A 20,498-nucleotide genomic window follows, 5' to 3' on the forward strand; every position below is an offset into this window, starting at 1 on the left:
CTATTTCTGGGGAGATACCTGTGACGCCCGGTGAAAAGGGACCTTCTTTACACTTTCCTGATATAAATACTTCCGAATATACCAGAGAAATTTAAAGTATGGAATGCAGAGGTTACTACCCTCGCGCGAACACCCAGTGGGCGTCGTGTATAAAGCAGGGGCGCGTGAAAACCACTATTCACAGGCTGTCTTCCATTTAGATAATTCCTTCATCAAAGGGAAGGGCCGTAACAGAGGCCCTAGCTACCTTACCTGCGCCACTCTACCGACGCCCGATGCTAGCGCCCTCTGATCTACATCCTTCTGCAAGAACTATGGCTCGGAAAGGAAAGGGTGGGGCAACGTAAGGGAAGGGTTTCACTGGGCGTCACAGGTATCTCCCCAGAAATAGATTTTTCCTTTGTCAAAATCCCTTTTCTGGGTCGACCTGTGACGCCCGGTGAAAATGTACCAGAGAATGTCTTCCAAGCCCAAAAAACACTATCAAATAAAAGGGATAAAGTCAAACACCATGTACCAAAAACGAAATACTATGTTAAGGTAGGCAAACTAAAAATATAACATTAGCCAAACAGGAATCCCAAAGATGGAGTGACAATAAGATGAAATGCAGGGAATCATCCTGAGAATCAAAACACAACACAAACTCGATCCTTACATGGCTAAAGAATGGTAACATGAAATAAAATAAGGTAAGGTTGAACATACTAACAGGTAATAACCAGGGTAATGAAGTAATGGTAACATAATTCTAGGGCTAAACAACCCACCCAGGAGAGCGGCGACGTGGCAGGTAGGAGGGAGAAGGAGAGAGACGGATGAAAGGGAAGAGCAAAGAGATTATTGGGGGGAGATAAGACTCCCAGCTGCAACCGTGGGGAATTTAAGGGCCTGTAGATTCTCCAAACAGTGGCGTTTGAAAACCATAGGAGATTTCCAACCCGTATACTTCTTAAGGTCATCAAAATCTATGTTCTGAAAGTAATTGATGGAGGTTGCTACCAACCGGATATCATGAGCATGGGGAAATTATTCCGGGTTAGCTTACTTAATAAAGTACAGGGTCTGTTGCCTGATGCCTTGGATGGAAATAGTGCCTCCTTGTTCTCTGAGAAACATGGCGCCAGACGAGCGGGTAGCGGTTCTAGCTAAAAAGGCCCTGAGTGTGGTGACTGGACACAGTAGTATCTTGGGGAAGAGGGATAATCTTCCAAGGGGACCACCTATTTTGCGGGTCCTCGTTTTTAGCTAGAAAAGCTGTCTGGAGAAAGTAGTACTTCGCCTGACGGGAGGAAATTATATTTTCAGGATTACGTGAGAGAGCTGCTAATTCTGAGATTCTAGCACCTGAGGCCAAGGCCGTTAAGAATAAGGTCTTCCTAAGAAGAGTGATGTAGGAGCAGGATTCGTTATCCGTGTCCGAAGCTAGCTTTAGTACGTCTTTCAGAGACCAAGAGACCTTTTGTGGGCGAACCGAAGGCCTGAGCCTAGCGCATGCCTTCGGAATAGATGAGAAATAGGAATCTGCCAGGTCAATATTGAAACCCACGAGGAAGATCTTTTTCAGATCTGACTTAATCGTAGTTATAGTGCTAGCTGCTAGGCCCTTGTCAAATAGGGACTTAAAGAATGATATGGCCAGATTAGAAGTCATGCGAGAATCTGACTTCTTTAGGAAATCTGCTAATTTCTTAACAGCTGAATCGTGCTGTCTAATAGTAGAGTCCCTTTTATCTGATTCTATGAAGAGGACATTTTCCGGGTCAATGTTCTCGTCCCTGTGGGCTGCAAACTTCATGAAATCCACAAAGTTAGGGTTTTGGCTATCCTTGAGGAATCTGACACAGTCTGAGTTTGGACTAATTGGGTCAGCTTGGGGAATGGGATCCGGAAGGGACGGAGTTTCAACTCGAGGAGGAGAAGAAACCAACTGCTCTTTGGCCAGTGCGGTGCTACTAAAGCCACTGCCCCTTGGGAGGAGCGTAACTTGTGTAAGACTTTCATCAGAAGATTCACCGGAGGGAAAAGGTAAATCTTCGTCCAACGGTTCCAATCCAGGGTTAATGCGTCCATAGCATATGCCTGAGGGTCTAGGTTTAGGGTCACATAACAAGGAAGTTTGTGGTTCAGTTGTGTCGCGAATAGATCTACCTGGAGACCGGGAACCAGCCTGGAAATCTACCGGAAAGAATTCATGTCCAGAGACCATTCTGACTCCAGTGGTTTCGTCCTGGATAGTGAGTCCGCTACCACGTTCTGGACTCCTGCCAGGTGAGATGCCGACAGGCACCAGTTCTTGTCTACTGCCAAGACGAAAATCGTGACCAGGACTTGATTGAGGTTGGGAGATTTTGATCCACTTCTGTTTATGCAGTGCACCACTGCCGTGCTGTCTGAAACTATCCTGATATGAGTGGACCGTGGCGGGGAGAGCCGCTTCAGGGTCAGGAATACTGCCATGGCTTCTAGTCATTGATGTGGAAGTGTCTCATGGCGGGGGACCAGGAGCCCTGAAACATCTGTTGGTTGTAATATTCCCCCCAACCACTTAGAGATGCGTCTGTATGAATCGTCACTTGTGGAGGAGGGAATTGCAGAGGAACCGATTTGGAAAGGTTCTCCAGTTTGGACCATGGCCGGAGTCTCTTTTTCAGGATTGAGGGGATCGATGAGATCTTGTCTCGTAAATGTATTGTGGCTCTCTTTCTCCAAACTCGGTTGATGTCTTTGAGTTTGTCTTTCAATAAGAGGTCTGTCACTGACGCAAATTGAAGTAAGCCGAGGATTCTTTCCAAGGCTCTTCTGGAAACCTGTTTGTGTTTGAGGAAGTTCTTTGTCTTGGACGCTATCTCTCTGACCTTCTTGGAAGGAAGAGAGAGCCTGTGACTTGTGAGGTCCCATTGGATGCCTAACCATTCAAAGTTGCTTGCCGGTTGCAGGCGAGACTTTTTGTAAGTTGACCTTGAAACCCAGCTTGCTGAGGAATTGGATCACTTTGGCTGTAGCTTTGTTGCATTCCGGGATCGACTGTGTCCAGATTAGCCAACCGACCAGATAAGCAACCACTTAATATAGCATTGAATCCATAGTCAGTTCCTTGGGAGAAATTAGCTATATACATACTGGAAACTGGAAACTAATAACTAAAATGGGATTACGAACTAAAAGCTCGAAATTGTGGGCTAAATACTAAGCTTCAGAACTTACTAAGGATTGTAAAACTTTTAACGTATATTGACCCTGAATTGTGACACAGTATTAAGGGAAGTTTTGAGGATATTTGTCTTTCAATTTCTCACTCTTTATTGTCTTGAAGTCATACATGCATATGTAGGGTATATACAAATACTATTTTTTATTTGAGATACGTCATTTTCCGTTGGTTGACTTTCTCTTCATTTATGTACCATTCAGATTTTCTGGGACTACTAAATTTCATACTTCACTCCCCTACCTATAGTAACAGACCATTTGTCCTCGAATTAACATGAAAGAGTAAAATTAACTTATATGAGGGACAAGATTTGATACTTCATTCCCATACCTATAATAGACCATTTGTCCATGAATTATCATGAAAGAGTAAAATTAACTTATAAGAGGGACAAGATTTCTTAGTCATCAAAACTACCCTGATGAACGCAAGAGTACACATTTACAATAAGACATCGGTGAACGCACTACTTACTCTTCGTGAGGCAAGTATGGCAGCAGTGGCGAATTACCCAGAAGGACCAGTGCAATGGACATTATTAATAGCCCTGATGACATGAATCCCCACGGACAATGAAAACGGTCGGTGGCGAGACCTACCAACGGTGAAGACAGAGCGTAGACGGCCGACATGAGGAGATACACTAGGCCTACTCCTTCCACGGAAACACCAAGCTATAAAAGAAAAAAAAAATATTTTATAAAAATAATGCAGAAGATTACAGTTTCAACTGAATAAACTATCACTTTTTGGAGTTTTTTTTCTGGTGGTCCTATGGAAAAAATCTATTAGTTCACATGTGATAAAAAATGAGTAGGAACTTATATTATTTCATTTGGAAGTTTCCAACAAAGTTTCCTCTTACCAGCTGCATACAATTGATGGCAAGGTTTTAGAGAGCTGTGTACGAGGGACTCAAATGGGAACGGGTCCCAAATCTATCCTCCTCCAAACAAAGGTTTAGCCAATCACAAGAAGGGCCATTTAAAATCCTTAAAGAAAGGTGCAATAAGGTAAACGTGACTTCATCAATCTCCAGTCATATATAATAAAGGTGACCAGGTCAGTGAATTCTCAGAGGGTTTCCTATAGGAAACTAATATTTTTGTGCAACAACTATCATTTGGTGGGCCAAAGGGGTTTTATATTATCTTTTTCTACTTTCAACACTTTGAAACCATGATTTTGATTTTGATTTAAAAGTTTTTGAAAAATTCTAATTCTAGAGATTCGATACTACCAACTCAAGGACAGCCAATATTGGGCCAAGATCTTCCAACTCTCTCCAACAATGCATTTAGAGTGACATATCAGCCACTTTCCTACACATATTAATGTTAGAACCTGGTTTTTTCCCAACTTACAAAGAGGAGGTTAAGTATAACTTTCAACCACTTTGAAAATAATCAATTAGAATAAACAAATGAGTCAAGCTTTATATAGCTAAAAAAAGGGATTTTGACGTAGGAAAAATCTATTTCTGGGCGAGAGACCCGTGTCGCCCAGTGAAATGCTCCTTTAGCACCATTTCTAAGGTATATAACTGCTATATATTACCAGAGAAAAAATTGCATGGGAATGCCAGGTTGAACCCAGCTCGCTCACCTGTATAAGGTGTCGATATAATACTGGGGCGTGAAAATTCACAACCAGAGGCCTCGCACCATTTAGATATCTCCTGTCAAAATCCCCGAACAGCGAGGTGCCGTTCAACATCGTACTACTACTAGCAATCCCACGCCAGTGACGTTACTCCTTAAAGCACCCCAGATTGGGGCCCAATTAGGGAGGGACGGGTGGGTTTCTGGGTGGCACGGGTCTTCCGCCCAGAAATAGATTTTTCCTACGTCAAAATCCCTTTTCTGGGCTCCGACCCGTGCCGCCCAGTGAAATCGTACCAGAGAATGGGGACCCAATATGGCTAACTACCTGAAGGGAATAACACAAAATTAATATAGCTGATGAATTTATATAAAAAAAGAGGGATATGGAAACCCGTAAAATAGACCAACACGTAAATGACAGAGACAATTAGACATGATACATAATCAAAATGAAACCCGAAGGGAAATTCAACAGGTATGAATAATGTTAATACAGCTTGGTAAGAAAAATGCAGTAAAGCATACAATCATAGATATAAATAATTAACATAACAAAGGAACATCAGCTCGGGGATTCCAAAAACAAGTGAAATCAAAATAATTCGTGAAATCGATCAATTGAATAATAAATAATACATCATGGTAAATAAAACAGGTAGGAACAACAGGTAACCCAGGCAGGAGGGAAAGAGGACAGAGCAAGACGTTGTGATTAGGACTCAGTACCCTCGGGAGGAACTACATTCCCCGCAGCTACTGTGGCAAATCTAAGAGCTTCTAAAGGTTTTAGGTAGTGGCGTTTGAAAACTTTAAGGGACTTCCAACCCGTATATTTTGAGAGCTCATCAAATTTCATATGGTGGAAAAAATTAATTGAGGTAGCCACAGCTCGAATATCATGGACATGTGGGAATGATTCAGGATTAGCTTGTTTAATAAAATAAAGAATTTGTTGTCTGATTCCCTTAAGGGTAATAGTTCCTAAGTGCTCTCTAATAAATAAGGGCCCTGTGGTTGTAGTGGAAGTTCTACTTAAGTAGGATTTCAGGGTGGTAACTGGGCACAGGGATGGATCCCTAGGAAGTGGAACAATCTTCCAGGGGGACCACCTGTTCTGGGGATCCTCATTTTTAGCCAGGAACACTTTGTTAGGGAAGAGGACCTCACCTGAAGATAGAAACTCTATGTGACCTGGGTCTCTAGATAAAGCTGACAATTCCGAGATTCTGGAGCCAGAGGCGAGGCTCAAAAGGAAAAGTGACTTTCTTAATAATGCCATATAGTTACAGGATTCATTTGGAGTGTCAGAGGCCAGCTTAAGAACATAGTTTAAAAACCAGGAAACTGCGCTTAAAAACCAGGAAACTGCGCTAGGGCGAGTGGAAGGTTTTAGCCTGGCACAAGCTCTCGGAATGGATGAGAAATATGAATCCGTTAAATCAATGCCAAAACCAATATGGAAGATCTTTTTCAAGGCTGACTTAATTGTAGTAATGGTACTGGCTGCCAGGCCTGATTCGAAGAGTGTCCGGAAGAATGTCACAGTTAGGTTCATTGTCATTTTCTCAACTTGGGAATCTTTCAAGAACTTAGCTAATTTCTTGACAGCTGAGTCATATTGTCGGAGAGTAGATTCCCTTTTGTCAGATTCCAGGAAAATAGTATTCGAAGGATCGATGCTCGCACCTCGTTGGGCTGCGAACTTCATGAAGTCCATAAAGTTAGGTCATTCAGAATCCTTGAGGAAGCGAACACATTGCGAGTTTGTACTGTCTGTGTGAGCACCGGATTGGGAATCCGCCGGGGGCTGAGACCTAGCTCTAGCAACAAGGGGAACCAATTGCTCTTGGGCCAGTTGGTGGCTACGAGAGCCACTTGACCTTTGACAGATCTGAGTTTGTGCAGAATTTTCAGCAGGAGATTCACCGGAGGAAACAGATAGATCGTCTTCCAGGTATTCCATTCTAGGGTCATAGAGCCTGAGGGTCCAGGTTGGGGGCTACGTAACAATCCAGTTTGCGATTGGATTCCGTCGCAAACAGATCCACCTGGAGACCCGGGACTTGAGATAGTATCCACTGGAAAGATCGATTGTCCAGTGACCATTCCGACTCTAGCGGAGTCGTCCGGGAAAGGGAGTCCGCTACCACATTCCGGACTCCTCCTAGATGGACTGCTGACAGGTGCCACTTGTGCATTGCCGCCATGGAGAAAATCTGCAACATGGCAGTGAACTATGACTGCACTGTCGAGAACCAGTCTGATATGGAGATTCCTGGCTGGATTGAGACGTTTTAAAGTGAGGAAGACTGCCATGGCCTTGATAACGTTGATGTGCATGTGACGAAGACTGATGACCATAACCCTTGGACTTTCTTGTGTTCGGAGTAACCTCCCCACCCTGTTAAGGAGGCGTCTGTGTGGACGACGAGTCCCGGGACCGGATGTTGTAAGGGAACCGACGGAGAGATTCTTGACCTTCGTCCAAGGCTGTAGACTTTTCTTCAGGAGTGGGGGAAGGCGGGCACGTCTGTCGCGGCGTTTTGCGGTTGCTCTGGATCTCCACACTCTGTTTATGTCCTTGAGTTTGGACCGTAGGACGATGTCTGTCACGGAGGCGAACTGCAAGGAACCTAGGATCCTCTCTTGGTTCCTTCTGGAGGTAAACTTCTCCCTGAGAAATTGTCTCGTCTTCCTCGCAATCTCCTTCCTTTTGGCTTTGGGGAGGCACAGCGTATGGGAGCATAGGTCGCATTGTAGTCCCAGCCATTGAAACTTGGTCTCCGGGACCAGGCGGGATTTTCCGAAGTTGACTTGGAATCCCAGTTGTCGAAGGAAGGTGAGGACTTTGTTCGTTGCTACACGGCAATTCTGGGCATTGTCTGACCAGATTAGCCAATCGTCTAGATAGGCCACTACCTGTATCCCCTGAGTGTGAAGCTCTTGAATGACTGTCTCTGCTAGTTTGGTGAAGATTCTGCGTGCTATATTGAGCCCGAATGGCATCACTTTGAATGCGTAGGCTTGTTTGCCTAGCTTGAAGCCCAGAAAAGGACGAAAATGCCTTACTATTGGAACGTGATAGTAGGCATCGGTAAGATTGATGGAGGTGGTGACGGCCCCACGGGGAAGTAAGGTCCGCACCTGCGAGACGGTAAGCATACGGAATTTGTCGCAACGAATGAAGGAATTTAAACGAGACAGGTCCAGGATTACCCTTCGTTTGTCTGAGCCTTTCTTTGGTAAGCTGAACAAGCGTCCTTGAAATCTTAAGCGACGTATGCTTTGGATCGCATTCTTTTGTAGCAGATCTGTTGTGAAGGAACATAGTTCTTCTGTTGGCAATTGGTAAAAGCTGTTCGGTGGAGGAGGTCCCTGTATCCAGCTCCACCCTAGGTCTTTTGAGATGATGCTGGAAGCCCAATCGCTGGACTTCCAACGGTCTCGAAAAAGGTACAGTCTCCCTCCTACCTGCGTTGTTTCATTGGGTGGAGGATGATTTGCCTCCTCTGCTTCCACGAGAAGACTTGCCCCGGTGGTAACCCCTTCCGCTACCTCGGGCACGAAAGGCACCCCTGGCACCTCTGTGACGCTGGTAGCCACGGAAGGAGGTCTAAGCCTCATAAATGGGGTTAAAGGCGGGGTAGAAGGAAGTCGAGGCGATTTGAGACTGAGGGACCAGGACGTATTGCTCTTGCTGCTGGCCCTTTGATGTAGAAGGCTGGGGGGCTTGGGGAGCCGGTTGAACTGAGACCGGTTGAACCCTGAATTGGGAAGAGAGGAAAGGCCTCAATCTCTTCCTACCTCGGATTGGGGTACCAGTAGGCTCATATCTCCTCTTTGGGACGAGGCCCCATCTAACTTTGAGGCTTTGGTTGGCCCTAGCTGCCTCGCTAAGGACCGAGTTAACCAAATCCTCCGGGAAAAGATCCAGGCCCCAGACCGGAGCTTTGATGAGCTTATTAGGCTCGTGCCTAATGGTGGCTTCAGAGAGGACGTGTCGTCGACAACGGGTCCTGGCGCTTGCAAAATCATAGGCGTCAGCCATGAAGTTTTGCAGTAACGACTTAGTGAGGGCCTTAAGGAGGTCCTCCTCGTTGTAAGTGGCAACGGCCAATTCGGAAAGGGTGACCAAATTGAGAGACCTGCCAAATCTGCACCTAGAATCAAATTCTAATTTAAGAAGAGACTGGGAGTTTGGGAAGCCGTTCGCTGAACTGCGTCGAGGCACAGTCCGGGCTCAAATTACCTACTGAAAAGGTAGCTGGGGCATTCCGCCAACATTCACTGTCCCCCGGAAAGAAGAGGGAGGTTAAGTCGGTCTCCCTGAGTTGTGGTAAAGGCTTCTCATCTTTGATAGCCTGGAAGACCGACTCCAGGATCTTGGTCACACATGGTGTAGGGGTTTGGTCGTCGGCCACAAACATAGTGTACAAACTTTTGTGTTCTGTAAGCATGGTGTTCAAACATTCCCACTCATGGAACAGGCGAACCAAGACAGACTGCGCCTGTTCCTTAGGAAAAATGACAGTTTCCTTTGGAACCTTATCTAAACGGATCAGAGCTTCTTCTGTGAGGCGAGCGTACCGGGGAAGGGGAATTCAAGACCTGACGGGTAGAATTCGTAGTCCGTAAGAGGCCGTGTACCGAAACCCTCGATTGACAGCATACCCTCCGAAAAGGGGGCATGCAATGCTAACCTCCAAGGGTTATTCTTATTGAAAGGAGGAAGCTTGGAGGCGTCGGGAATGGGGTACTGCAGTTGTGGTAGTGGTAGCCCCGAACTCATGAGGCCTTGGACTAGGCTCTCCACAGAAGCTATCCTCTCATGGGATTGCTTCGTATGAGACGATAGGATCGACTCAAAACGAGCAAACAGTTTGTCTGAAAATTCCTCCATGTTAAATGATCCCGCCTGGGGGGGGAACAAGTGCCGGAACAGAGACTACTTCTTGAGAGGTTGAGGGCACAGCAATTGGGTCTTGAGAGACTCTGGAGGAGGAGGATTTAGCCTCCGAGGGTGACGATCTCGAAGGGTTGTGGTCTTGGGAAGATTTGTGAGTTTTATAAAAAGGCTTGTGAGGAGCCTTCACTTTGGGGGGAACAGGTCGGGAGCTGAGATCAGTCCCGGTTGCCTCCGGAAAACCTCGAAAAGAAGATTGATCGGAAGTAGAAGAGAAAGCCGGGCTAGGGAGAGGAATCCCAGCCCGGGAACCACCTGACTCACCTACGTCCCTACCTGCGTCAGGATCATCCAGAGCCATGGGTTCCACATCAAGGTCGAGGGTAGCGACGTCCTCAGTTAGGGTGGCGCCCGTCTCCCCTTGGTCCGGGGCCAGAAGAAGAGATGCAATGCTCTCGATGATCGGGTCCGCCAGCGCTTTGGGGACCGCAGCTGATGTTTTAGCATTGGGGTAGAGGAGGGAACACCATTCCTCAGAAAGGATATACGGCTGTCTGGCCTTCACGTTGCGGGCGAACCCGCCAATCCAGATCTTGAGGGTAGCTCGGGCTGTGTCCATTTCAAGCTGGGTGCTCTGAAAGAGAACAGACTATTAGTGAGGGATAAAAGTGCCAAAGAAAAAACTAAGAAGCCCAAGGACTTTGTAGGCACATATAAGGCATGCAGGAAGTCCAGAGGACTGTGGCCTTAAAGTAATAAAAATAATAAAAGAGAACATTAAAATGTAACTCCCCACAATTCTGTAATAAAGTAAATGCACTCACCGATTCAGATGTTAGAGTGGAAGCCAATTAGTAGCAGATAGGACAGTTGTCCGGATGTCAAACAGCTAGGTCATCCACTTGAAGAGAGCAGTGAGCGTGCGAACGACACATTATGGCCGCAGGGTTGGTGGAGAACAGCGGCACATGCCGTCATCGCACAGTGGACAGTCTGTAAGATAAAAGATACACGAGTATCTTAAAGGAAAGCAATTAGGGGCCGGAGGTCCCAGTGCTTAAATATTATAAAAGTTACTATCATGGAGATAAAGTTGAATATATATAGCTATAATTATCCTGAATGAAAGCAAATGAAGGGCACGGGGCCCGAATGCTGTAACACTATATATATATATATATATATCCAACCCATGATAAAACTATTCAGATAAATGCCTTAAATATATGAATGAAGGCAAATAGGGGACCCTGGGGGGTCCGGGGGGTTATAAGTCATATATCAAATAAATGATAAAAATTATTCATATATAAATGCCTTAATAATTGAATGAAGGCAAATTAGGGGACCCCCCAGGGGACCCCGGTGTTTAAAAAATCAACTAACAGCTTTACTTGATTGTAAAATTATTAAATTAAATTAAATTAATAAATTAAATTAAGTCAGACCGTAGTCGTGATCATATCATGGAAGGCAAGGTCGAGAACTAGGATCGTATATAATAGATAAACGTGACTAAAATATAAAGGGAATCCAAGTAATAATGAATAACGTTGGCTCCGGGGCTCAACTAAAAAACTCGACCGAATGGTAATGAATAAAAGCTACTCCCGGGGATCCCGTAATGAAAGTCTTTAAACATATATATATATCTATATGAGGTCCGTGAGGTGCGTGCCAGAGGGGGGAAAGGGATCTTATAAGGGTCCGTGACGTGCGGGACCAAGAGGGAGAAGCCCGTACACAACTTAATAAATAAATAAATAACATAACAAGGTACCACGGAACGAGCCGAAAACTCCCCGCCGATCGTCAGCCAAACGAGCGACGGAAAGAAAACGACTACGACCGGGTAGAGTAGTGGGGAAAAGTAATGTACGTTAATGCATAATAATAGAATGCCTCACAGAACAACGGGAACCGCACGTGCAAAGCGGATGCCCCCGGGAGAGGTACATGGCGCTATAAGATATCGGCGGGAGGAGGCTAGGAGTAGGTTGGCTCCGAGACAATATCAGGTATACCAACCTGCCAGACCCACGAGTGATATGATCACGTGGAAAGATTAAAACACTATAAAAACATAACACATGGTAAATAAGAGAGGAAGGCATGCTGGATGATAATAATAATAATAAAATTAGCTATAAATCAATCGTAAAACAAACGAGGGCGCGAACAAGAGACGGGAAAGAACAAGCCTGACGGCGCTAGGAGTAGGCAGGGCTACCAACAGAACACAGGGTCAGTGAAGTGCTAACAAAATGAAAACTAAATTGTAATAACTGATTCTTGAAAGCCCCTCGAACTAATGCAATCATACGAATGATGTTAAAATGGTAAGCGAGTCCGTGGCGTGCGAACGTAAATAAGCCAAGATATGAAATGTGGAAAAGAACGCCGATGGCGATCAGGCATGCCAACCTCCAAAAATACGCACATGAATATGAAATAACTTATCATAAAACAGGACAAAATAAAATGATACGGTGTGTGAACCGTGGCAATCCATAAAGTTCATAACGAGAAACAATCAGTATGGAGGACTTATTGAAAATCGTTAAGAACGAACGAGAGAGAGAGAGAGGAAGGAGCCGCCCTAGAGAGACCCAGCAAGGTCGTGAATAATAAGCTGAAAAATATAAACAAAAAAGGGCAAGGCCCCCTCCAAAATCTCAAAACTCATAGATCTGGTACTTAAGTTAGATGTAGTGACAGTGGAGTCGGACATCTTGAGGTAAATCCAGAGAAAAACCAGCAAAATACACACACCAGACAAAAAACAGTTATCAAACTGCGTGCTAATAAAGGAGTGACGTCACTGGCGTGGGATTGCTAGTAGTAGTAATATGTTGAACGGCACCTCGCTGTTTGGAGATTTTGACAGGAGATATCTAAATGGTGCGAGGTCTCTGGTTGTGATTTATCACGCCCCAGTATTATATCGACACCTTTTATAGGTGAGCAAGCTGGGTTCAACCTGGCATTCCCATGCAATTTTTTCTCTGGTAATATATAGCAGTTATATACCTTAGAAATGGTGCTAAAGGAGCATTTCACTGGGCGACACGGGTCGGAGCCCAGAAATGCAATTTACTAATATCCAGTACTAAAGTCTGATCTCTTGAAAAATACAACAAAATAATAACAATGCAAGCTGGTTTCAAGTTTTGAAGAGAAAAACTGAGTTTGACCTTAATTATGATTCATCACATGTTACTGGATATATTGAAAATATCTATTTCCAAACTTTCTTTAGGGGATAAAAGTCACACACCAAATTCAATGTGTTGCATAGAATGTAGTTCATCATTATCATTACCATCATCATCATCATCATCATCATCATGATAATAATTATCATCATCATCATCATCATGATAATGATAATTATTATCATCATCATCATCATCATTATTATTATTATTATTATTATTATTATTATTATTGGCTAAGCTACAACCCTATTTGGAAAATCAAGATGCCATAAGCACAAGGGCCTCAACAGGGAGAATAGCTCAATCAGATAAGGAAATATACAAGCAAAGTTTAAGAACCATAACATTAAAATAAATCTTTCACACAAACTATAAAAACTTTAAAAAACAAAAGAAAGAGAAACACGATAGAAAAATATGCCCGAGTGTACCCTCAAGCAAGAGAACTTTAACCCAAGACAGTGGAAGACCATGGTACAGAGGCTATGGCACTATCCACGACTAGAGAACAATGGTTTAAATTTGGAGTGTCCTTCTCCTAGAAGAGCTGCTTACCATAGCTAGTCTCTTCTACCCTTACCAAGAGGAAACTAGCTACTAAACAACTACAGTGCAGTACAATAATTAACCCCGAGCGAAGAAGAATCGTTTGGTAACCTCGGTGCTGTCAGGTGTACGAGGACAGAGGAGAATACGGAAAGAATACGCCAGACTATTCAGTGTATGTGTAAGCAAAAGAAAAGCGAGCCGTAACCAAAGAGGGGTCCAGTGTAATACTGTCTGGCCAGTCAAAGGATCCAATAACACTAGCGGTATTATCACAATGGGTGGCTGGTGCCCTGGCCAACATACTACCTAATAAGTACCTTTATTCCCTATACTGTATAGTATTTTCTACATCACTTACTTTATTCATGTGGGGTTGAAGCGTTGGGTAGAGTAGAGCTAGGCAAGTTGCCGTCACACACAAAATAACTAGCGACAAAATGGCTTCCGTCCTGCAGAGTACTCTCAGAACACCACCTCTTTCAGCATGTGGCAGCGTATCTATCTCTGAATAAAAAGAAATTTAAGCAGATTGAAAAAAGGAAGTCATCCACTGGCAGGCGAGTACACAATAAATTCACAAATTCCAATTTTGAAAGTGCTTTGGTATTTACTGTTGAAAGTGCTTTGGTATTTACTGTATAGTAAATGGCTATTATTCATTTCTTCCTTACCATCAGAGGGAAAGGTAAGATAGCTGATGAAAGCACAGAGAACAAGAAAACCTCCGAGTCCATAGAACGGAAGGCCAAATCCACCGATCTGGAAATAGAAATTTTTATCTTTGAAAAATAGTTGGTTTGTTAATTCTTATGACCGGCAATACTAGTGGTGGATTTAATCAACAAATGTTCATGGCTATTACAAATTTATGCCTAAAAGATTTTTAGGTTCAATGTGATAAAAAATTACAAGGACTATCTTCTCTCCCTAGTGTGTAGAACTGCCGCTTTACACTTACAGTATATCACTTTCTCTCCTTATTTTTCAGTTCAAATATTAACCCAAAAATCTTAAATGTTAAATCAACAGTGATAATCATTATTTTAATGTTCCAAGTATCCATAGTCATTATCATAGACAACATTTATAGGTAAGCTTTTTCCCATTGGTCTATTCTTCATTTATGTCCTTTTTACATTGTTTTCTAAGCATTCCTATTAGCGTTTATTTTGCTTCTTCCATATATACTTTTTAAGTAAACTCGCTTCTCATTCCCTCTTACCAGATGCCCAACTCAATCTCTTATCACTAAAGCTAATGTTTTTCCATTTTTGCCAGCTTAAAATATATACCACATCAGTCTTGTCACATTACCCAAAGATTTTGTATCCCTCTCTTACATTCATAGGCCAATGACAGCATGAAAAAAAAATCTTTGATAATAGGTAAAGGGATTAGTAGAGATAATCTACCGATAATTTAGATATTGAGAAAGTTTTAGTAACAAAAGTTCCTTCATTGTTGTGAATAGGAAATCTTTATATCTCAGGGGCCAAGTCATTCAAGGTTTATGGCTAAATTTTAAAGAAATACAGATCCAGCTAATACGAGGAACTATTTGTAACAGCTTAAGTTTGACCTGAAGCAAACTCAGCTTGTGGGAAATGATCACACGGACAAAATACCAAGAAAAAAAACCTCAAAATTACTGTGACAAAACAACATTCAAGTCTACATAAAATATCATTAAGTTGCACCTAACACAAAAAAGGAGATCAATTACTGTTCTGTTTAAACCTTCAAGATGGAAAGCTCCGAGTCAAGCATGAATTACTTAACAGTTTCTATAAACTGAAGACCCAGACCTATATGACTGAGAACTATGAAGTTTGAAGTAGATGATGAATGGAAAAGTATTGAATTAAACCAAGACATGATATGCTATACTTACAGAGTATAACCAAACTCCAACTGCAGGACCCACACACATCCCAATTCCTACGGCAGTCTCCATCATTCCGTTCACCATGTTCATATCATCTAAAAAGAGGCTTCTAGTTAACCTTACAGAAAAACAGTTTAAGCTAAAGAATTGCTGTAATTCCAACTCTTAAATAATTCCTAAAAGTTCTTTAATTTAATCTCACGAAATATCTAGTTCCTCACACACTAGTTAACTGCAGCACAAAATGTTTTTACTAGAAACTAATTTTCAAAATAAGGTCTTCATTTCTGAAAGGATCTATTAATGATTGATTATTAGTTACACAACATTCCAGTTACAAATAGTCACTATAGCAGATATAAATTAAACTGCTACATTTTTATTGAAAAATGTATTTACTATAGAATATAAAAACTACACAATATCATAGAAGGTAAATTTTCCTTAACATATTAAGACTCGTGCACTGTACATGTACGTTACATTACAGAAATATCTTCAAAATTCTTAATCACTTCAGTTATCCTCTGTAAGGATGAATGCAGGGCTTCCGGTTGTTTGGTATTCATCAAAAAGGATTACAAAAATACGAGTGCTTGAAAAGAGATGTATTCTCTAGATCACAGATTTTAAATTCAACGGCCCAACGGTCGTAGTCATAATGCAATAAAGACGTCACTACAATGACAGAAAAATTAAGTTGCTTATAAGTTAAGCTAAACTAAAGTAATATAGAATGAGGGAAGAAGCGTGGGTAGTGGTAGGGGGGGGGGGTTAGTCGTAGTAGCAGGGCAGTAATCGGATGTAGAACGGCACCTGGTAGTATCGATGGATATTGAAGGCGGCGGCTAATTGGTAAGGGACCTCTGGTAGGGGTTCTAACACGCCCCAGTTAAATCCCTTTACTGAGCATCTTGGCAAGATCATATTAGGCAGCCCTATCTCTAGCCTCGCAGAGAGGTCGACTACGGTCAAAGGGATGAGGACCTCATATCAACATGGCTTTTAATCTCTTAGTCATTAAAAAAATGATGGGTTAGTGTAGCATCATCATTTGCTAAGAGACCAGCCTCAATACAGTAAGAAAACAGTAAAAGAAAAAAAGCACTTCTTTGCAATGCATTTCAACTTAATTTGCAGATAAGCATTCCTTATTAAATTTTGAAATGTCTGTACCTCTCAACACCCATGTATTTTTGGATTACAGATGGACCCTCAACTTACAAACACTCAGATACAAACAAATCCAACAATATCACAAAGATAACGGCCCTTCCCTTTGATGAAGGAATCTAAATGGAAGACAGCCTGTGAATAGTGGTTTTCACACGCCCCTGATGTATACACGACACCCACGAGGTGCTCGCACGAGGGTAGTAACCTCTGCATTCCATGCTTTTATCTTTCTCTGGTATATTTGGAAGATTTATATCAGAAAAAGTGTAAAGAAGGACCCTTTTCACCAGCCGTCACAGGTCTCTCCCCAGAAATAGATTTTTCCTTCGTCAAAATCCCTTAATACAGTAAGCAAAACAACATTTGTAATAACCCAATCTCTATTTCCTATGAAACCCGACTATTTTTTTACTTTTGTAATTGGAAATCATAGGCATGGGATTCAGGTTAGACCTACCCAAGGCCAAAATAAAAAAAGAAAAAAAAAGAAAAAAATGACTTACAAACACCTTCTTGAAAGCTATTAAGTTTGTAAGTTGAGGACCTTGACAATCCTGAATCCCTGAAACATTCCTAGTTATGATTTAAACTTTAATGTTAATCAGACTAGTCATATAAAAAAATAATTAATCCTTCGACAATGGAATGGTTACATTTGATTACTGCAAACATGAATTAAAGAGAAATCTGAAAATCATGTAGCACAGATCCATATGAAGAGGGATTTGATCACATAAAAAAGGGATTTCGCCAGAGGGAGAATCTACTTTTCAGTGAGAGCCATGTCGTCCTAATGGAAGTTTCTCTGGGCAGCTTCTACTTGGGATATTTCAAGTGATATACCAGAGAATTTTAACTGTGGAGGTATCCCAGGGTTGTAACCCCTGGAGCAAATATCCCAAGAGATATCGTGTGTGAAACAGGGACGTGTTTAAAACAACCACGGTTATCCTTCCCTGAATCGAGTTAACTTTGTCTCGAAGGATATGGGATAGGATTGGATAAGTCTGTATAAGGTATTTTGGTTTCTGAAGTGGGCTGGCAGCTGACAATGACTTTAAATGGCACAAATTAAAATTTGCCAAGAGATCGTGATTTTACATCTGCCAAAGTTTTCCATGGTCTAAATGTTTTAGACCCAAATAAAAGGCTTACATCTCAAAGATGTGATTCCTAGCAATAATTGCTCAAATTGGCAGCTCCATAATGCCTAACAAACAATTTTAAATCTACATTTCAAGGTTGTTCCAGCAAATTAATCTGGCAAAGGAAGAATTTTGCTTACACAGAAATTTCTTTTTCTGAGGATTATAATGTTGCTTAAAACCACAATGAAGAAATTATCATCATTTCTACACCTCATTTAGGATTCAGTACCCAAAAGGCAAGACTTACCTGGAAATAGCACTGGAACCACAGAATATATAACAGTCAAGAATGCAGCCGTGCCAAGGGCTGTAATTATTCGCAGTGTGATGGTCATCACCACGAAGAGCTCAGAGGTTTTTATGTAATAAGTCATCCTGAAAAGACATTCAAAGATTTATAGATGAAGCCCTGGAGGTTGAGAAATGATAAAATGTTTACTTAATGAAATCTGGCTGTTAGTTTTTGGTTTTGTCCCAAGACGTTAAAAACAGTTATAAAGTCAGGCAAGTAGCCACCTTGCAGTTTATGTAAAATAGTTACATGGGTTCCCCTTGAAGTTCTTCCTATGTGTAGCAATTATATAATGCTTCAGTGCAATTTTCTTTCATTTTAATCTTGCAGCTCACTATTGCAATATCTAACGTGGAAACAACTTTTCAGGCAAAATTTTTTACAGAGTCAAGTACTGGTGTGTAGAAGTTTTCCGCTTTGCCCGGGGAACAAGTTAAGAGACCATAGGGGTAAGCAAGATCTGGTATCAGTTTGTTGCCAGATCCTTGCATTTGGCTTTAGCACTTCAAATGTTAAAACCATGCACTCCTGTCATCCGTCATAGTATGGCACCGGTTAGTCTGCCGGCCACTACCTTCTCAAGATTACTTGACCCTTTTACCCCCAAAGGACGTACTGGTACGTTTCACAAAACTCATCCCATTACCCCCATGAATGTACCGGTACGTCCTTGCAAAAAACTGCTATTTAAAAAATTTTTTGGCATATTTTTTATAATTTTTTGAGAAACTTCAGGCATTTTCCAAGAGAATGAGACCAACCTGACCCCTCTATGATGAAAATTAAGGCTGTTAGAGCAATTTAAAAAAAATACACTGCAAAATGGGCTTTAAAAAAAATAACCCATGGGGGTTAAGTGTTGGAAATTTCCAAATACCCTGGGGGTAAAAGGGTTAATAAATAATACAGTAAACCTATTTTCTACTACCAGAGATACTTTTGATACAAGATCAAAATTTTACAGTTAAAATCTACAGTACAATTAACAGATTCTAGTTCTACAGAATATAATCATACAATTACCCAAATAAAAAGTCTGATAATCCAGCGACCATGATCCCCGCCAGGTAGACTTTCCGAGAGTTTACCAGTGGTAGCTTTAGCAGAAATGGAAAAAAAATATAAGACCTTCATGTAAATACTATAGTACTGTATTTTCAAGAGTTGTGATTTCTGATATCATGAATTAAAATTTATAAAAGGACCTTAAAAAATTATTTACTGGATTTTTTATACTTACAAATTTACCAATTATTGGAGATACTAAAACTATCACAAGAGCATACACACTGAAGATTACACCAGAAAATGTAGGGCCTAAATTTAAAGTTAGGGCCTGAAATTAAAAAGGAAGAAATATTTATTACCTAATGACAATCCACTTCTGAACAATATATTTTATAATAAATAGGTTAAAAAGTTACAAGAATTAAATTAACAATGAGGTGACAAATTATAATAGAACAAATAGATATAATTAGGCAACTTCCTAATACACACGAACTTGACTACAAAAAACCATAAAGGGACAATATAAAGTGATGAATTTTGAATGATTATTAATAAAACTTCACTACTTCTAAATTCAAGGGCTTTGATTAGTCATAATTATATTAATTTTTCAACATTTCAACATTGCTCACCCTAGTTCAACTATTACAGTCTTATTAAAAAGGCAAGCACCATAAATAATATACTGTAATTATGCAATACATTGTACTTACAACTAATTATGTACATTATATCTTAAGAATGATGCAATTCTATGCAGTAACAAGCTCATTATGATTCTAAAAAAAACATCTTGGTCAAGACACTGATCACACCTTAGCCCATTCCACAGCTCTTTGTTCTCTTTTAACAAACCTTTAGTAAAAGAACAAAAAGTCTATCTTCGTGGCCTCCTAAGAGGAAAAGAATTTAGCCAAGTTATATTTCCTCCCTATTAGTCAAGCAAGATAAAAACCAAGCAATTCTTAATTTCTTTTATTCCATAATCTAACACCCTAGGAATAAACAACAACACAATCCTCAGAACTTCGGAGAATCTTTTCAATACAAAGGTGTGAGAGGATTCATATTTCTCAGAATTAAAGAATATTTATTCAATATTGTTCATAGTAAATACATTGTGCCAAGTGCAAATCACTGTCACTATATTGTTATTGCTATTACTTGCTATGCTACAACCCTAGTTGGAAAAGCAGGATGCTATAAAGCCCACAGGCTACAACAAGGAAAATAGCCCAGTGAGAAAAGTTAGAGGAAAAATGTTATTTTTATTAGTAAAATAAATTTTTGAATATACTTACCCGATAATCATGTAGCTGTCAACTCCGTTGCCCGACAGAATTCTATGGAGGGATACGCCAGCTATCACAATACTAGAAGGGGGTGTACTTACCAGCGCCACCTGTGGCCAGGTACTATAGTACTTCTTGTTGACACCTCCTCAATTTTTCCTCGGTCCACTGGTTCTCTATGGGGAGGAAGGGAGGGTCGATTAAAT

The 20,498-nt window shown here is 41.4% G+C and overlaps 1 protein-coding gene across 1 annotated transcript in view; it reads right to left on the bottom strand.

Annotated features, from left to right (window-relative positions):
* The window catches only part of LOC137624313 (MFS-type transporter SLC18B1-like), a 38,144-nt gene that overhangs the window by 3,024 nt on the left and 14,622 nt on the right, over positions 1 to 20,498 (bottom strand). Inside the window, exons 4-10 of the mRNA XM_068354974.1 lie at positions 19,230 to 19,325; positions 19,013 to 19,086; positions 17,945 to 18,072; positions 15,380 to 15,468; positions 14,160 to 14,247; positions 13,847 to 13,992; positions 3,689 to 3,888 (exon numbers count right to left, since the gene is read on the bottom strand). Coding sequence (XP_068211075.1) covers positions 3,689 to 3,888; positions 13,847 to 13,992; positions 14,160 to 14,247; positions 15,380 to 15,468; positions 17,945 to 18,072; positions 19,013 to 19,086; positions 19,230 to 19,325 — 821 coding nt within the window. The remainder of the gene's footprint in view (positions 1 to 3,688; positions 3,889 to 13,846; positions 13,993 to 14,159; positions 14,248 to 15,379; positions 15,469 to 17,944; positions 18,073 to 19,012; positions 19,087 to 19,229; positions 19,326 to 20,498) is intronic.

The sequence above is a fragment of the Palaemon carinicauda genome, chromosome 31 (assembly GCF_036898095.1).
Source record: "Palaemon carinicauda isolate YSFRI2023 chromosome 31, ASM3689809v2, whole genome shotgun sequence".
NCBI lineage: Eukaryota > Metazoa > Arthropoda > Malacostraca > Decapoda > Palaemonidae > Palaemon > Palaemon carinicauda.